The sequence below is a fragment of the Neodiprion lecontei genome, chromosome 2, assembly GCF_021901455.1.
Source record: "Neodiprion lecontei isolate iyNeoLeco1 chromosome 2, iyNeoLeco1.1, whole genome shotgun sequence".
NCBI lineage: Eukaryota > Metazoa > Arthropoda > Insecta > Hymenoptera > Diprionidae > Neodiprion > Neodiprion lecontei.
In genome coordinates, this window is record NC_060261.1 from 12308878 (window position 1) to 12324411 (window position 15534).

At 36.6% G+C, this 15534-nt stretch overlaps 1 protein-coding gene across 1 annotated transcript; it reads left to right on the forward strand.

Annotated features, from left to right (window-relative positions):
- The first annotated feature begins 5352 nt into the window (after positions 1-5352).
- LOC107223969 (RRP12-like protein) lies at positions 5353-15032 on the forward strand. The gene is made up of 23 exons (XM_015663857.2): positions 5353-5609; positions 6268-6442; positions 6650-6776; positions 6957-7139; positions 7364-7523; positions 7631-7809; positions 7894-8129; positions 8306-8473; positions 8596-8704; positions 8883-9047; positions 9195-9316; positions 9381-9513; positions 10057-10293; positions 10370-10596; positions 11443-11566; positions 11689-11974; positions 12060-12217; positions 12289-12557; positions 12677-12840; positions 12951-13124; positions 13898-14014; positions 14247-14406; positions 14524-15032. Exons 1-23 carry the CDS (start codon positions 5474-5476, stop codon positions 14636-14638), a joined length of 3924 nt encoding a protein of 1307 aa, XP_015519343.1. The 5' UTR covers positions 5353-5473; the 3' UTR covers positions 14639-15032.
- Positions 15033-15534: the final 502 nt, after the last annotated feature.

Here is a 15534-nt window from a genome sequence, read left to right on the forward strand (position 1 = left end):
GTTCACTTTGACTAAAGTAGAGGAATCCGAAGGTATTACGTTTCCACATGTGTTACTCATTATCGAAGCATGAATTTTATTTACAATGAGTTAAATTTACGCAAGAATAAAATTGTCATTTGAAAAACTACAATATGTTAGTATTTGACTCGGGAAAATAAGTTCACTTATGCTCATTTCCACACCACCGCAAGCGGTAAAGCATCCGGCGCGTTCTTTTTTTTACTTGGTATCCCCAGTAGGCCTACTCCACGGAGAATAATAGCAAGATCGATCTGAAGTTCTTCGAAAAATTGCAATCAATTTTTTTCACATGTTAATTATAGTAAATTGTTTTTCCCAGTCAATTTGTACTCGCGTATATTCGCAGTTTGTTCGAAATTTTTCAGTTCATATAACACGCCAACTATTATCGATGAAAGATAACTGTTTTAATTACGGATGAAAGATGGTTGTTTTAATTATGGATGAAGGGTGATTGTTTTTATCTTATAGGCGAACAGCGATTGACTTTGGATGTTCGTGTACGGTTTTTTTTTCTTGTGAGGTATGAGATAATCACTAAAATGGAGAACCTGGTGAATACGCAAAACTATCAACAACTAAACCAAGATCCAAGCAGAAATCACTGTAAGACGTTGGCATTTACCTATCGGAAGACGATGCAGAAATCTTTGAAGAAATGGAAACAAATCGGAGTTGAATAAGCACAACCAACAAAATACGACAGAGCTGTATAATTCTACAATGAAATACAAACTGAACATGATCTATGAGCCACTCGAGAAAAAAAACTCTGACACTAATTAAAGACTGTGAAACCATTTTAAAAAAAAATTAGAGCAGGATAACTTTTACCACATTTTGTGATCATGATGATTCTGACCTACATCGCTAAATCTATGCATTGGTGAAAACAAGATGACTGACCCTGAACCAGACCTAAAAAATGAAACGTTAATTTTTCAGTACAGTCAATAAAACTCAGTTACCTGTAACAGAAGAAAATATAAGTAGTGACATATGTCGATACAGACAAAAGTAAACTTAGCTTAGATAAATGAAAAATATAATCAACGAATGAAGAGACAAATCAATTGGTTGGAACAGATAGAAGGATTACCTGAAACAGTCAAAAAGTTTGATTAGCTGAAAGAGACAGAAAGTTTGATTAGCTGAAACAGACAAAAGTATTGGTAAGCTGAAACGGACAAAAGATTTGATTAGCTGAAACATATACATAGTTTGATTAGCTGAAACAGATAAAAGGTTTGATTAGCTGAAACAGACAAAAAGTTTAATTTACTGAAACACACAAAAGTTTTGATTAGCATTGTCCATACACTGACAAAAAATGGGTCCAGTCCATGATGATATTCGCTTTAATGTTCGTTGCTTCGATTATTAATTGTATTGATGAATAAACAACCTTCTGAATTTTTTGGATCGCCATTTGAGTTATCAAAGTGAATATCTTTTTCGACTGAACATTCTATCTCAGTGCATTTGTAAAAAAATTTGTTTCCTTGCCCTGAAACAGAAAATAAGACGATCAGTTACACGAGTGTTTATGTACATTCAAGATATATTTCATAAATACTTACGCCAAAATTCACCACTATCACAATACACTACTGAGATTTTCGTACCTGCGCGTTGAGCGCCGGGTTTCAAATGCCGTGCTTTCTCTCATAACTGAAAGGTATCAAGTCCACGCGCAAAAGGCGCCGTGGAACTTGAAAACTTTATTATTCGTAAAAAAATTAACCGAAGAGCCGAAAGATCAGCATATCGAGAGTGCGTAACTCTTATACATACCGTTTGCAAAATCGACGTGTAAAAACACGTTTCCGATTCCCGTTATTAAGTTACGCGCAAAAGGCTGCGTCCAATTCTTGTGATTAATCTACGCGCAATAAGGCGCGACAGATTAAACTGTCAAAAAATTTGTATTATCTAGGACTTTTATATATTGTTTGCAAATTCGACGCGTAAAAAAACGTGTCCGATTCCCGTTGTTAAGTTACGCGCAAAAGGCTGCGTCCAATTCTTGTGATTAATCTACGCGCAAGAAGGCGCGAAAGATTGAGCTGTAAAAAAATTAGTATTACCTGGGACTTGTCCCAAAAATTCTGTAGAAACCCAATCCGGATCTGCATCTTTTTGAATTAGATACATTGCTATGCGGATTGTTGTTCTCAGATTACAAATCGAACCAAAATCGGGAGGGAGGTTGGAGGGCATGCATTATTGTGTGGCGTGACGGTCGGCGGTCCTCTTCGACGCGAAGTCTTCGAGCTCAGCATCTCCCCCCATCTAGCGTACCACGGAACGCGATAGATGGTCCAGAGATGCGTTTTGCCCATTCAGACGATCACAGAGATCAATTAAATGGAATAATGATCGGTAATGACTGAATAAGTGAATTGAATAACGACTGAAGAATGGTTGCAGAGTGACAAGAAATGGGAAATTTAATCTCGTTAATATTCAAATGCTTACAAATGGTCAAGAGACTCGAATACAGAGTCTTCTGGGAAAAAAATTTCTGTAATCGTTTGACGCTGTGGATTACAAAAGTTAGTAACATCACGGTAAATCGCGACCTTCCTACCCTTGCCTATTCCCCAACGGAACCACCCAACGGAAAAGAGAGACTCACACACGCATGCATAAGCTCCGCGACGGATCCCAAAACGTCCACCTACCTACCCGGTTACCTATATTCGATCTAAACGATTCTCCATTTTTTCCAACACACATCATTCTTCATCATTTGCGCCGTGGTCACTGACTTACATTTTCGTTGGTTACCTGTTGAAGGCAAAATGTTTTTGTATCATAGTCTGCCTACTCAGAATACAGTAACGCGGTTATATCCCGCCAACTCTAGTATTGTATGTATTATTATATTAAATGTTGGCAGACTATTGGTACATTAACATTTTTTAAAATTGATTAAAAACATCCTGTATGCCAAATAGCATTTTTCTAAGCGAGCTAAGCCTGCAGTTGATCAATACTTGTTGGCTGTTAAAAGATTGAAAATGATATATAATATAAGATGCAATTCGATTACGTTACGTTATGCCAGACTTTAGAATTTTTTCATTTTAACAGTATTGTGAATAATTGAATACGTTCAAACCTCAGGTGAACCCACCACTTAAACAACATCATTGGTAAATTCAAACGTAGATTATTACATCAGTTGCGAAAGACAATTCGATCTCGCGAGTGCCGAGTAAGTGATGGTTACCTGTCGCGATGCTCATTCCACTTTTAGCAACGTGCAAAATTTCTAACTTTAAGTAAGCTACGGCAAATTAAATTGCGAAAAAAAATTATTCTACTGAAAGTCAAGCACGTTGTGATCGTGAATGAGCCTATCCATGCAGCTAAGACATCGAGGATTTGTCCAACAATTGTTACCGCCACGCCAAGTGACAGAGGAATCCCAGGGAAATACCCATAACCTAACACATGCAAACTCACCAACGTTGCCGAGAAATGGAAAAGTTACTCGGAAGTCTCTGCTTAAATCTGTGAAAAACAAAACAGAACACTTGCATTAATTTAGCAAATTGGCTTTTCAGTCTTGAAAATAATTATTACTGTTGTCCAGTCTCATATTTATGCATTGCATGTTATGCGAGAACAAAAGTTGGGCTTTAAATGCACCACCTTGAATTATCAATTAATAATTAAAACAAGTATTGTTACCTCGACTCTGGCTGCTCCAAATCTTTACATGTAGCACTTCTTGTAGCATCTCAGGTTTATTGGTGAAGCGACGCACTTTCACATAATTCAGATCTTCACTAATCTCTTATAATCCAAAAATCCACACCGCAATAACACTCGATCCTACACTCACTTTTCGTGCTGTAGCTGTCCGTTTGAATCGACTGAATAAACTTGCTAACAATGCAACTGCGCATTTACCGAAAATCAGCCAAAATAATAGTAAAATTGACACACGTCGCACAGAGACAAAAATCGACATCACTGAAATCCAAAGTTACACAAAACAACTCGAGTTTTCGAGACACTAAATTCACCTTCAACGGTCGTAGGACTTTTTTATTTCAATAACTCGATTTTTCCTCAGGCTAGACGCTGCTTCTTGTGTATTATTCACAGATGAGTATGGTGCAAGTACACTGATGGAATAATGCGGTCTGAATGTTGAACTGGCACTGACAACAAGTTATTCCGCTCCGATTGCTCGAAAACGACTGATGCCGCACAGCGCTCAGAAGATAGTTAAATGAGTTCTGTGAAGGACGGAAGATACCAATACTCCCCCCTCACCCCTCCAACTCTGATGCTCTTCCCATGGAGTGGGGGTAGCTTCACGCGCCTGCCTAGCTGTTTTTCCCCTCTCGTGGCCCCCACCCTATGAGTAGACGAACGGAGAATTAATATCTTCTGTCCTTTAGAGAACCGATTCAAATCCGTCCACAGGACACTTGCACCCTTGCTTACGCTCTATTTTATACATATATCTGTATCGTCCCAACGGTCTGATGAAATCACCACGTAAACAACGGGCAACGCGATCAAATATTTCGAGCATTGCTGTAACATGCGACGTCAGGCGAAGTATAAATTCTCTGACCACTTACGGATATTCCTTGAATGGGATTTTATCAACTTTTCAATTTCCAACGTCGTCCTTATTTGATTTCCTCCTCAATTCATCATTTTCACCGTTTGTTCACACTCTCAATTAAGGATCCCAGATTTCTCAATTCCTAGGATAAAAACAGAGATAAAAATGAAAATGAGAACTACTGACTTAAAGACGTGATTTAAGCTCGCGCCATTTTGCCGTTGCTTCGGTACCCATTTTCATGGGAGTTTTTCTGTCGTCAACTGCGTGTCGCTGCTGCGTCCATTTAACGCCCGTGAAAATCCAGCTAAAGAATGTTTGCGTTTCTATTTTAGTTTCTCTTGTGCTCTTGATGCTCTCTGTACAGACAATGCCGACCTGCACTGTCGCTGTGTTAGGGAATTTTTCGCGCCGGAAGCTCATTTGGAATACAACCAGGGTCGCCTAACTTCACGGCAATGACACAATGTCAATAGTGTGAACGGGTGTCATGTTCGTCATGTCCTGCCCCTTGACAGTCACGCGTTTTGCCCCCGTTTTTTAGTTCCTCTACGTGGCGCTAGTAGACTTCTGACACGCTTGCTGCCCTCGCTGACCGCGCGCAAGCTCGTCAGACAACTACTAGCGCCACTAGTGGTGGAGATTGGCGCCAGAATCGAGGGACATTTTGCGAACCACTTTTAGCAGCTTGTGTCAGGGGGCTGGTCATGTCCATAGACGCCAATGCCATAGGGCATAGACATAGGCTCACAGAACACCGTTCACGCACGTGCACGTGTATCTTTAAAAACATAACCAACCTTATTCGCACTCTGTATTTTTATTTTTTGTTTACTGAGAGTAAGTAATAATCTAAAAATGGGAAAAATAAAGCCAAGATTGGGTAGCCGTAAAAAAGCCAAAAGATGGCCTAAGGGACAAAGTTCCAGTTCAAATCCTGAAACCAAACAACACCGGGATCAAGCGCGAACCAGATTCTTTCAAGAAAATTTTGGTAAGTGCTCTTATAAATTTTTCCGTTCAACTGTCATCCAGGCTTGGAACATTAAATTCTGTATATGTGAGATCCTCGAAATTTTTTCGAAATTTTCTCACAGCGTTTCGTCTTACAAGAATATTTAAAAAAATTTAGGTTATAACGTAAACTATAATGCATTTTCGAGAGGTTGACCAGACCTTCTTGCAATCAGACGCAAACTAATAGAAAATCGTACTTGAATGATTCGTTGTAACTAGTATGATGTCATTTGAATTCAATTTACGTATTTTGAATTCATGAAGTCACCTGAAAAATGTATGGAATCAGATGAATATCTACAAAATCATTTGAATTGAATTTAATTTAATTCCAGTCTTCTGAGTACAATTCAAACGTTTTAAATTCGATTTAAATCTTCCTAGTTCAGTTAAATCAAGCCTTATGAGTTCAATTTCTCCCTTTCGTGTTCAATTCAAGAATGTTTACCTTAAATGCATTCCTTCGAAATTGTGAAATTATTTACTGCATTTCAAGTCTTGAAATCCGATTTTTGCTCAATTCCCGAATGGTTGACCCATCGTCTAGGCAAAACAACTAATATTTAGTAACCATGCTGAAAAAAAACTGTTATTCAGAATGTTATCGCATGCTTTATTACAAATTTTTTATCAAGGTCCTGGCGGTCTAACCTCAGATGCTCTTCATAAGCATGATGCTATACAAGGCACACATCAAAATGTACAAAATATTGAAATTGATGACGATGATGAGACGCAAGCAACAACTATTAAAACTTTCAACACATTTGCCAGCGATTGGAGTAGCTGTTCGAACATTTCTTTCAGCAGGTAAATGTAGTTTAATTCTGAGTGGCTCACTTCAAACATGATATTTTTACCTTCTATATACCTCTTCTTTTCTTCTTACTCCACTTCATCATCATCATCTGCAAAATGTTTAATTTTCCACACCCATTTTCAATTAAAATTGAGAAGAGATATGTTCTCGTATGAGATTTTGGAAGCGCATGTTTGTAACATTTTTCCACTTTGCAGATTCTTGAGTGGGTTTCAAGCTAGTTCAGCCATGCATAAGGAAATGTTGGCAGTTTTAGCTGCAGTCACCGAGGTCATAAAACAAAACGGAGGAACCGAATCTTCTACTGAATATTACGCAGCATTGGTAAGATTCTAAAATATGAATAAAACAAGAATTTTTTTGTGCTCTTATTTCTTCGAATGCTTAAATTAGTATAATACAAAATTTTACCCCAAGTAATTGTTAGTGACCATTAAAACATTCGCACAATAATACAATGAATACACGAGCAGTGACAGTTTAAAATATTTTCATTATAAACAGATGACAACACTAGAAGCAACAGAGACTGAGGAATCAGTGGCAGCCGTATTATCACTGTTGGGAATGGGTTTGAAGACAGTTCCAATAAGTGTCCTTAGACTGCAGTTTAGCCAAGCTAGCCAAACCTTTCTTCAAGTATTGGAGAAGTATGCGACTAGCGAGAATTTTCTGATCCAGCGAACAGTATGTTACATCAGTAATCAGTAATAGGGATATTGTTTCACTCATATTTCTGAGAGTTAGTGTATATGAAATTTGCTGGAAATTTTTTTAAACTACTTTTCACCTTTTCTTAAATTTTTATATGGACAAGATGGTCCACTCATTTCCAAGATTCACTTTAACTTCGATTAAGTCTTTCAAATTTATGCACTATTGCCAACATCTGTACTTGAACGATTTTACAGTGCATTGGATGTCTTTCCATATTATTGAGATCTCAGGAAGCCGCAGTTTGGTCAAGTTCGTCAACCGTGCGAATACTTGACGCAATACTAGTGTTTACAGTTCACTCCAAACCAAAATTGCGAAAGGCTGCTCAACATGCAGTATGTTCAATCCTCAAAGGTGAGATCATGAATTTAAACAGTTTTTTTTTTTCAAAATTCACTGAATATTGTAATAGAGTTGTGGACAGAATTTGAACAAAAACTTGACATTCAACAATTATGCAGGAAGCCATATAATGAAGAACGACAATCCACCTGCATATCATCCTGCTGCGTCTCAAGTTGCAAAACATTGTCTGGTTCAGCTGGAAATGGCCAGTCAACCAGGTGGAATTACAGCAACTCTGCATGTCCTGACTATGCTGAAAGAAATCATGCATCAGCTCCCCAAATCCCACGTTAAGGTATTATACTCGACATATCTGTAATTGATAGTTTGCCAGACAGGATAATCCCGGCAATATTTTGAACCATTATTTTTATTATAGGTTATTTGTGAAGAACTGCTCAAAATAATGACGATGAATAATTTGCTCTTCACTTCTTGCTGTCTACAAGCCTTCCACAGTTTGTTTATATCGAAACCTTTGGAAACAACATTACCACCTACCTTAAATGCTCAGATCATCAATGCTCTGTACGATTATCAGCCAGCGCCTGGAGACACACAGCCGACTTTAGCGTGGCTTGCCGTAATGCAAGAAGCACATTGCAACCTCGTTCAGTGAGTGACAATCATTGTGATTCTGATAGATTCATTTATTCTGCCATTGTAAATACCTTATTGAATTTTGTAATACTTACAATTACTAAAATTTAGGTCATATGAAGATAATTTGTATTCATAAATAGCAACGAGTTTAACAATTGACTATTGCATGATTATTTTTCAACTTCCAGAAATTCATTGCAACTATGTGCAGCAAATTTACCCAGAATTTTGGAAAAGTGTACAGAACTTTGGTTGTCTGATAGGTCTGAAGTATTGAGTGGTGCATCACACACTATTAAAACACTTTTACAAGATTGCGTTGCGCCTTTGTGCAAATACGAAGAAGGTGAAAAAAAGTAAGTACTATGTCAGGTAATTAATTCTTTCTCCAAGATATATGCTACATTTTAAGCTGTCTGTGCAAGTAGCTCATAAGGAATTCATTTATTCATTCTCTTTGGATCTTCATCTCTAATAGGTACAAGACTGCGATATCTAAATCAATTCATATAATTCAGCAAGGAATGAAGTACCAATATCACTCTGCGTGGCATCACGTTCTCCACTTGCTTGCCATTATTTTCCAGGTAATGAACATATTTCAGATTTAAAATGGATAAAGGATTATTTGTAAAAAATATAATAGAGTATTAGCATCGTTTCTAAACAAAGTTTGGTCTCAATTATCTAGACAAAATCTGAAATTGTATCTAAACGATGTAATAATACCACAGTTGTAAACCATCTCTTCCTGTTCTCACACAGATTGCAGGCAAAACCTGTCAGGATCAATTGTTGGAAATATTAGTCGCGCTCGCAGAACTGAGGGATTCGTATAAATTTTCATACAATTCCGAAGTCGAGTATGCCGTTGGAGCTGCTGTTCAGTCCATGGGTCCTGAAATTGTTCTGAACACAATTCCGCTACAGGTAAATCATAATTTTTAACCTATGAAAAGTTGTGTGTAAGAATTAGTTCTTATGCTTTAAATTGACTTTGGATCAGATAAGCAAACTCAGTTATGTGACTTGTAATTCGAATTCACTTGTGGCACTGTCATTTGTGAATTTTTACAGACTTCCACAGATACCATAGATTTGAACAGAAGTTGGCTCTTGCCAACGCTGAAGGAGAACATCGTTCAAGCCCCACTTTCCTATTTTGTGAAGTCATTACTACCGCTGGCTACAATGTGCGAGTAAGTGTTTGATATATATATATTAATCCAGATGCTAGATAATATTTCATGTACTTGAATTCAGGCAGAAATCAGTTGCTCTGAAGTCCATGAATGATGGAATTGGCTCTCACAGTTATCAGCTGTTGACATCGCAGATTTGGGCTTTGCTTCCAAATTTCTGCAACAACCCAGGTGATACGAAAGACAGTTTCAAGGTAAAAATCGTCTTACTTAGTCTATGTAATTTGAAAACACTATTATAGTAATTTGTGTGTTTGTTTTGGTTGATCAAAGTTACTGGAAGACATTTTACTTCCATGTTCAATAACTCAATGAAAAAAAACCGTAAGACATATTTGAATAAAAAATATTTGACCAAAACAGTTCAAACCTGAAATTGACTGTCTAGAATTGAAAAAAAATTTAATGTGCTCTGTGCAACACTGAAGTCGACGTTCATTTTGCAAATTTGACTCATTTCGTTTCAAGGAGACATAACTGTAGAAAAATACTAATGTAGATCAAATCTGCAAAAATTATCTTAAAGCTAATGCTTCAAGCTCCAAAATGGTTTTTGGAACATCTATTAACATGCATTTGTCGTTAAGTTATGCAAATTAGAAATTACATGTTTTTTCAATTAAGAATTGGTGGCATGTCGATTTTTGTGTTCAGTATATTTTACTACATGACAAAACTTCTCGTTCTGCAGCAAATTGAGTATTCTTGACGATAGCTAATGAATTTTGCTATTGCAGAGCATTGCTAGAATCTTGGGAATTGCTATAAGTGAGCGAAAAGATCTGAGGTTATCAGTTATGGCATCGATACGAAAACTTATAACCAGAGCAACTGATGATGGCAACAAAGGAGACATTGAGGAGTTGGCAAAATTCGCCAAAAACTTTCTTCCTTTGCTATTCAACCTTTATACAAGTAAACCAAACGGTTCTGACGAAGAAGGTCAACGTCTTGCAGCACTAGAAACTATCAAGGTCGATTAATGGCTTAATCACTTATTTGTGTGAATTCCCTTTGTGTTCTATTTAACATGTATTTTTTTTTCTACAGATATATTTGACAATAAGTAGTAAAGAATTAGCAGCTGAACTTTTCGATCGCGCATTGGAACGGATGCAGTCTTCTGATACTGATCGCTTCGTAAAAGAGAGTATATTGGATTTAATCAGGGTATTGGCTTGCCATACAGATGGTGCCAGACTCCTGGCTGTTTACAAAGAGTTCGTTCCTGTACTTACAGATACTAAGAACCCAAAGGAACAGAAAAAAGCGTACAGGTGATTTCCCTCTCAGCTTTTAAGCTCAGATTATTTATATTATTTACTGGTTAGTTTTCAGCTTCCACTTAAAAAATTTATACACAGTAAAAAAAATCCTTGAAGGATTTCTCTCAAATCCAATTTTACCAGGTCGCACTTGAAATTCGATGTTTTACCCCCATTTAAATAACATGACGAAGATGTCATCTAGGAAGAAAAAAATTTTCAACACTTAGGCGCTTTTAATAATAAGGACTTGATCCTGGAAGCATTTTGTAAAGAGATAAAGTTTATACAACAGTGTCTACTAAACCTAATCCGCAGGAAAAGCTGTTTAAAAATGATAAAACCTCGATAACAAATATTATGTACAAATTCGTTTTTCAATGCTTCTAGTCTAAACTAGTTTTAATGCAGGAATTTAATTTGGTCTAATATTCTTCCACTATCAAGTCTGTATCATCACATGCTTAGTAATGACCAGAAACAAGTGGGTAATTTGACTTTCATAGGCCATCTTTCTTTATAAGAACTTTCTGCTGGGATGCAATTGGAGTACATAAAATCATTATTAAGTAAAAAAATTTTTACTTAATGTTTGTATTCGCATAACTCGAAAACTACACGATGTATCAGATCCAAAATTATTCAGTCTTGATTTAAGGAAAGTCATGACGATAAAAATCCAAAATCATCCAAATTCGTTAATTCAATCTCCAGATATTATCGTATCAATAATTGACCTCAACCTGTAAGTGGTTGGAGGCGGAGTTGTTGTTCAGGTGGAAGCAAAGACGAAAAGATTTTGCTTCCAAATGCAATAAACTAATCCACACTTACCTAATGTATTCAATGCTACTTCAGATTTTTAGAAGAAATATGTAGCAGCGAAAAAGAGGCCTGTAAAGAGTTCATCCAACAGAACAGACACGGCATTCAAAAAATGCTCCTGAAATCTCTGTCTTCTACTGTCGCAAGCAGCAAAGGGGTGTGTATCTTGTTTAGTTATTTATTATAATGAAAAATTTCGAACAATATCGAGTTTTTTGATTCATGCAGAAATAAAATTGCTCTTAGTGGAAATAATTAATTGAAATTATGCTCATCCAGGCTCGTCTTCGATGTTTGGAACATCTTGTTAAATCCCAACCTCAATTGGATCAGACAAAACTTCTGAGATCCATAGTACCTGAAGCTGTGCTGTGCCTCAAGGAAGTGAACGAAAGATGTCGAGCATCTGCGTACCAGCTGCTAAACACTATTGCTGAGCAGCTACTTCAAACGACAAAAAATCTTGAGAAGTACATCGAAATGTTGGTCGCAGGTCTTGCTGGCACTCCAACACTCTGCAGTGCAACTTTGCTCGCACTGGCCTCCGTAACTTACAATTACAATGGTTAGAATTGCTTGTCAATCCATCAGTTTCACCTCTATGACTCTGGTGTTAGAATATAGCTATCCTTTAATCAATGTTTCTGCAGGCGCACTGGGATTGGAGACCGTCAAAGAGATAGTGAAACATGCTTGCGTTTTATTGACTTCGCCAACCAGGGAAATTGCACTATCCGCCATTTCCTACATCAAGGTGTATCTCACTATCATGCCCTCGCCAACGGTTGCACCAATGTTGCCCACAATCGTAAGCAATGACATGAAAGTTTTTAACGTAATGATGAAAGTTGTTCAAGACTCAATAGGAGAATGTTTTAGGTGACGGCTCTATCCGATATGACTGATGATTGTCAGAGACATTTTCGTCAAAAATTTCGTGACGTGCTTGTTAAATTGATAAGGAAGTATGGAGCTGATCTGATAATGGGATTGGTCAAACCAACGGCCACAGTCATGCTCAAGAGAATTAAAAATTTGAAAAAGATACAAGCAAGGAAGCAAAAGATGAAAGATCAAAAAAAATCAGAAACCGGAAGTAAAGATGGTGTGGATGATGAGGAATTCAATGTCAAAGCCAGGCCGAAAACGTAAGCTGGTGGAAACTACTTGTTACAGTATTTCACAAACATAAGATGAAACTAACCATGAAGTTCTGAAATTAAGTTTGCCAAAATGCAATATGGAAAAGCGTTTGTCTTTCTTTCAGTGTTGAAGAAATTCTGGCAGATAGCGATGACGATTTTGTAGATACAGAGACAGATGAGGGAGTTCGAGGTCGAAAACAGAAGCTAAAGAAAAAGGCATGGATTCACGAAAGCGAGGAGAATATTGTCGACTTCGTGGATGCTGGTGCTGCTAAAAATATTACTGGTTGGTACAGTGTTTTCGACTATGCAATTTAGTATTATCTAGGCGAAATCATAAAAATTAATATGTATTGTTAAGGTAATGCCTTACCCTGATCTTTAATTATTTTTCAGCAACGCAACCTGGAGCTTTGGACTCCACTCAGTCGATTAGAAAAAAGAAAGAGGGTGGTTTTAAAACGGATGAAAAAGGTCGTTTGATCATCAAAGATGATGACAGCGATGGCGAAATGGAGATAAAACCGAAAAAGTTACCCTTTCTGGGTAGTGATTCTGAAAACAACAGTGGTAAGGGATTCTTGTTTAGACAAAAACAATCAGTATATGCTAAATTTTATTTACCCGGTTACTTTGGTGTCAATAATTCTCAGAAAATCCTGACATTATTTTAAATTTCTCAGTAATATGCCATGTTTTCTGATAGTTGTGAGAAAAGTTTTGCATTATTTCTAAAAAGTTTAAATTATTCTGATAATGTATGATGGATTCCAAGAAGTTAAAAATTTTCTGAACTTTTTTTTTCTATCGAAAATATGAAAAACTCCTAGTTTCGCCTTTCTGACTACTTTTCATAAAGTCTGATTAGAGATGACATTTTGATAAATTCCTAGAGAAGAATTATCTTTTACTAGAACTTCATTTTGTATCATGCATCTAAAAAAAAATCAGAGTTCTGGTATTTTGTGAGGTTACCTCTTTATGGAAATCTGGAATAGATTTATAAGAGAAATTAGAAAATTTTTAAAGTAAACACATCCGCGATATGTCTGTGAAAGAATATTTTTAATAAAACTGAAATCGTGAGGTCTTTCCGTAAAACTACTGAAGTCGATTTTCTACATAGAAATCAAAATATTTCTGCACGATTCCTGGAAGTTGTGAGAATTGGTCAGAAATTTTTCAGAAAAACTGAGAAACCGTCAAAAATTCATATACAAAGTAAATACCTAGAAATTTTTAGTAATAAAAAAATCGGTACTTATCTACTGAGGAAGATATCGGCAAAACCTTTGCGACATTTTTTTTGAGACTATAAAGAAATCATGACGTGGTTGTTTCAGATGACGAAGACACGAAATCTACTGTATCAGCAGCGAAGACTGGTCGAAAACGGAGACTTAGCGGTAGTTTGGACGGTATAAGTATGCGATCGGATCGCCCTGCGTCAAAATATCAAGGTACTTCACATTATATTTGCTTTAGAATAATTTTCATGAGAAATTTGATTCGCGAACATTTAGAAATACTTATTTCTATCTGTTGTTCACATCACAATTTACCGTGCGCAATTTCCAAACGGTAGAACCTGCTTTTCCCAATTAGAAAAATATAGGTATAGCAATTTTCAGTTCCGCAGATTTAAAGGTCTTATCGTATCAAATAACGGATTTAAATTTTTCTCATTTATAGCTGGTGGATCAGGTATCCATAGGCAGATTACTAAAAATACACCGAAAAATAATCCCGGCAGTGAGTATTCTGCCCAAAAAGCAAGGGGTGACATCAAAAAGAAGGGAAAACCAGATCCTTACGCTTACGTGCCTTTAACCCGTTCGGCACTGAATAAACGGTCAGTAATAATAAACAAATCACAATAGTGATTACTGTCATAAATATTAATACCATTTTTAATTTTTACATTGCTGGGCTCTATCAATACTAACAGAAAAAATACTCTTGATTTTAGTAAGAAGATGAAAAATGCCGGAAGATTTAAGAACATCATATCAGGTGCTAAGAAAGGCGCAAATGTTGGACGGAAGAATAGAGACAAACCTCGCAAAGGAGTTGGCAGAAAATAATTATCAAGGTTGATACTAGAGAAGGATCTCGTAGCGAAAGTACGATGGATTATCAAATATTTCTTTGGTAGTATTGAACGTGTATTTGGAATGTTACAGCTGTGCTCTTTGCCATGTACAACCGGTTGCCCCGTATAATCGTTGTATAAGGCATAATTAGACAATTCTTATACAGCTGATATTTTAATTGGTTCTGTATTACAGTCGTTTAATATATGTTTCCTTGCGGTTTCCCCTATTGTAACTGATAACAGAATTTTACTGTACAATGGTGATATTTATATGTAAACAAAGAGTTGCAATTCACTCATATGTATGTAACATATGAACTAAACAATGATATACATACAAATAATATGTTGTTACTTGTGTTAAATAAATTAATTTGTTTATATTAGAGTGTGATGCTTTGTGGAAAATATTCATCTTCTTCGTGTATTGGGCATATTTTAATGATACACGAAATTAGTGGACCACATTATAGATAATAAATTGAAGGGGATAATTTCGAAATGGTTCGATAGATTTTTTGATAGACATTTCCGAAGGACATTTCTGCGACAAGTGATATCGCGTGACATCAAAATGAAGGTTGGAGAATAACGGCAGATCAAATGTAGTCGGAACTTCAGTGACTTTCCACTAGAAGATTGATTGGTTAATCGTACCATGCTCCAGAAATCATTTGTGAGTTCCTAGAGACCTGATTAATGGAAGAGGATTCCGCGATATCGATTCTCGATAAACAGTTTTGTAATAATAAATTCAGAAGAATTTCGCTTGTAATTTTGCAAGAAAAAACGATTGCGCATAATCGTTAGTGACTAGAAATTGACGGCTCAAACGGTGCAGCAAAAAATGTCAAAAATCTTGTCATGTTGTCGCAGCTGTTGATC

Bases quoted from the DNA above. Each gene is read 5' to 3' on its own strand.
- LOC107223969 (XM_015663857.2), top strand. From the start codon at position 5,474: ATGGGAAAAATAAAGCCAAGATTGGGTAGCCGTAAAAAAGCCAAAAGA. The intron at 6,443-6,649 runs GTAAATGTAGTT...TCCACTTTGCAG, and splicing joins TCGAACATTTCTTTCAGCAG to ATTCTTGAGTGGGTTTCAAG. The intron at 11,567-11,688 runs GTGTGTATCTTG...ATGCTCATCCAG, and splicing joins CTGTCGCAAGCAGCAAAGGG to GCTCGTCTTCGATGTTTGGA.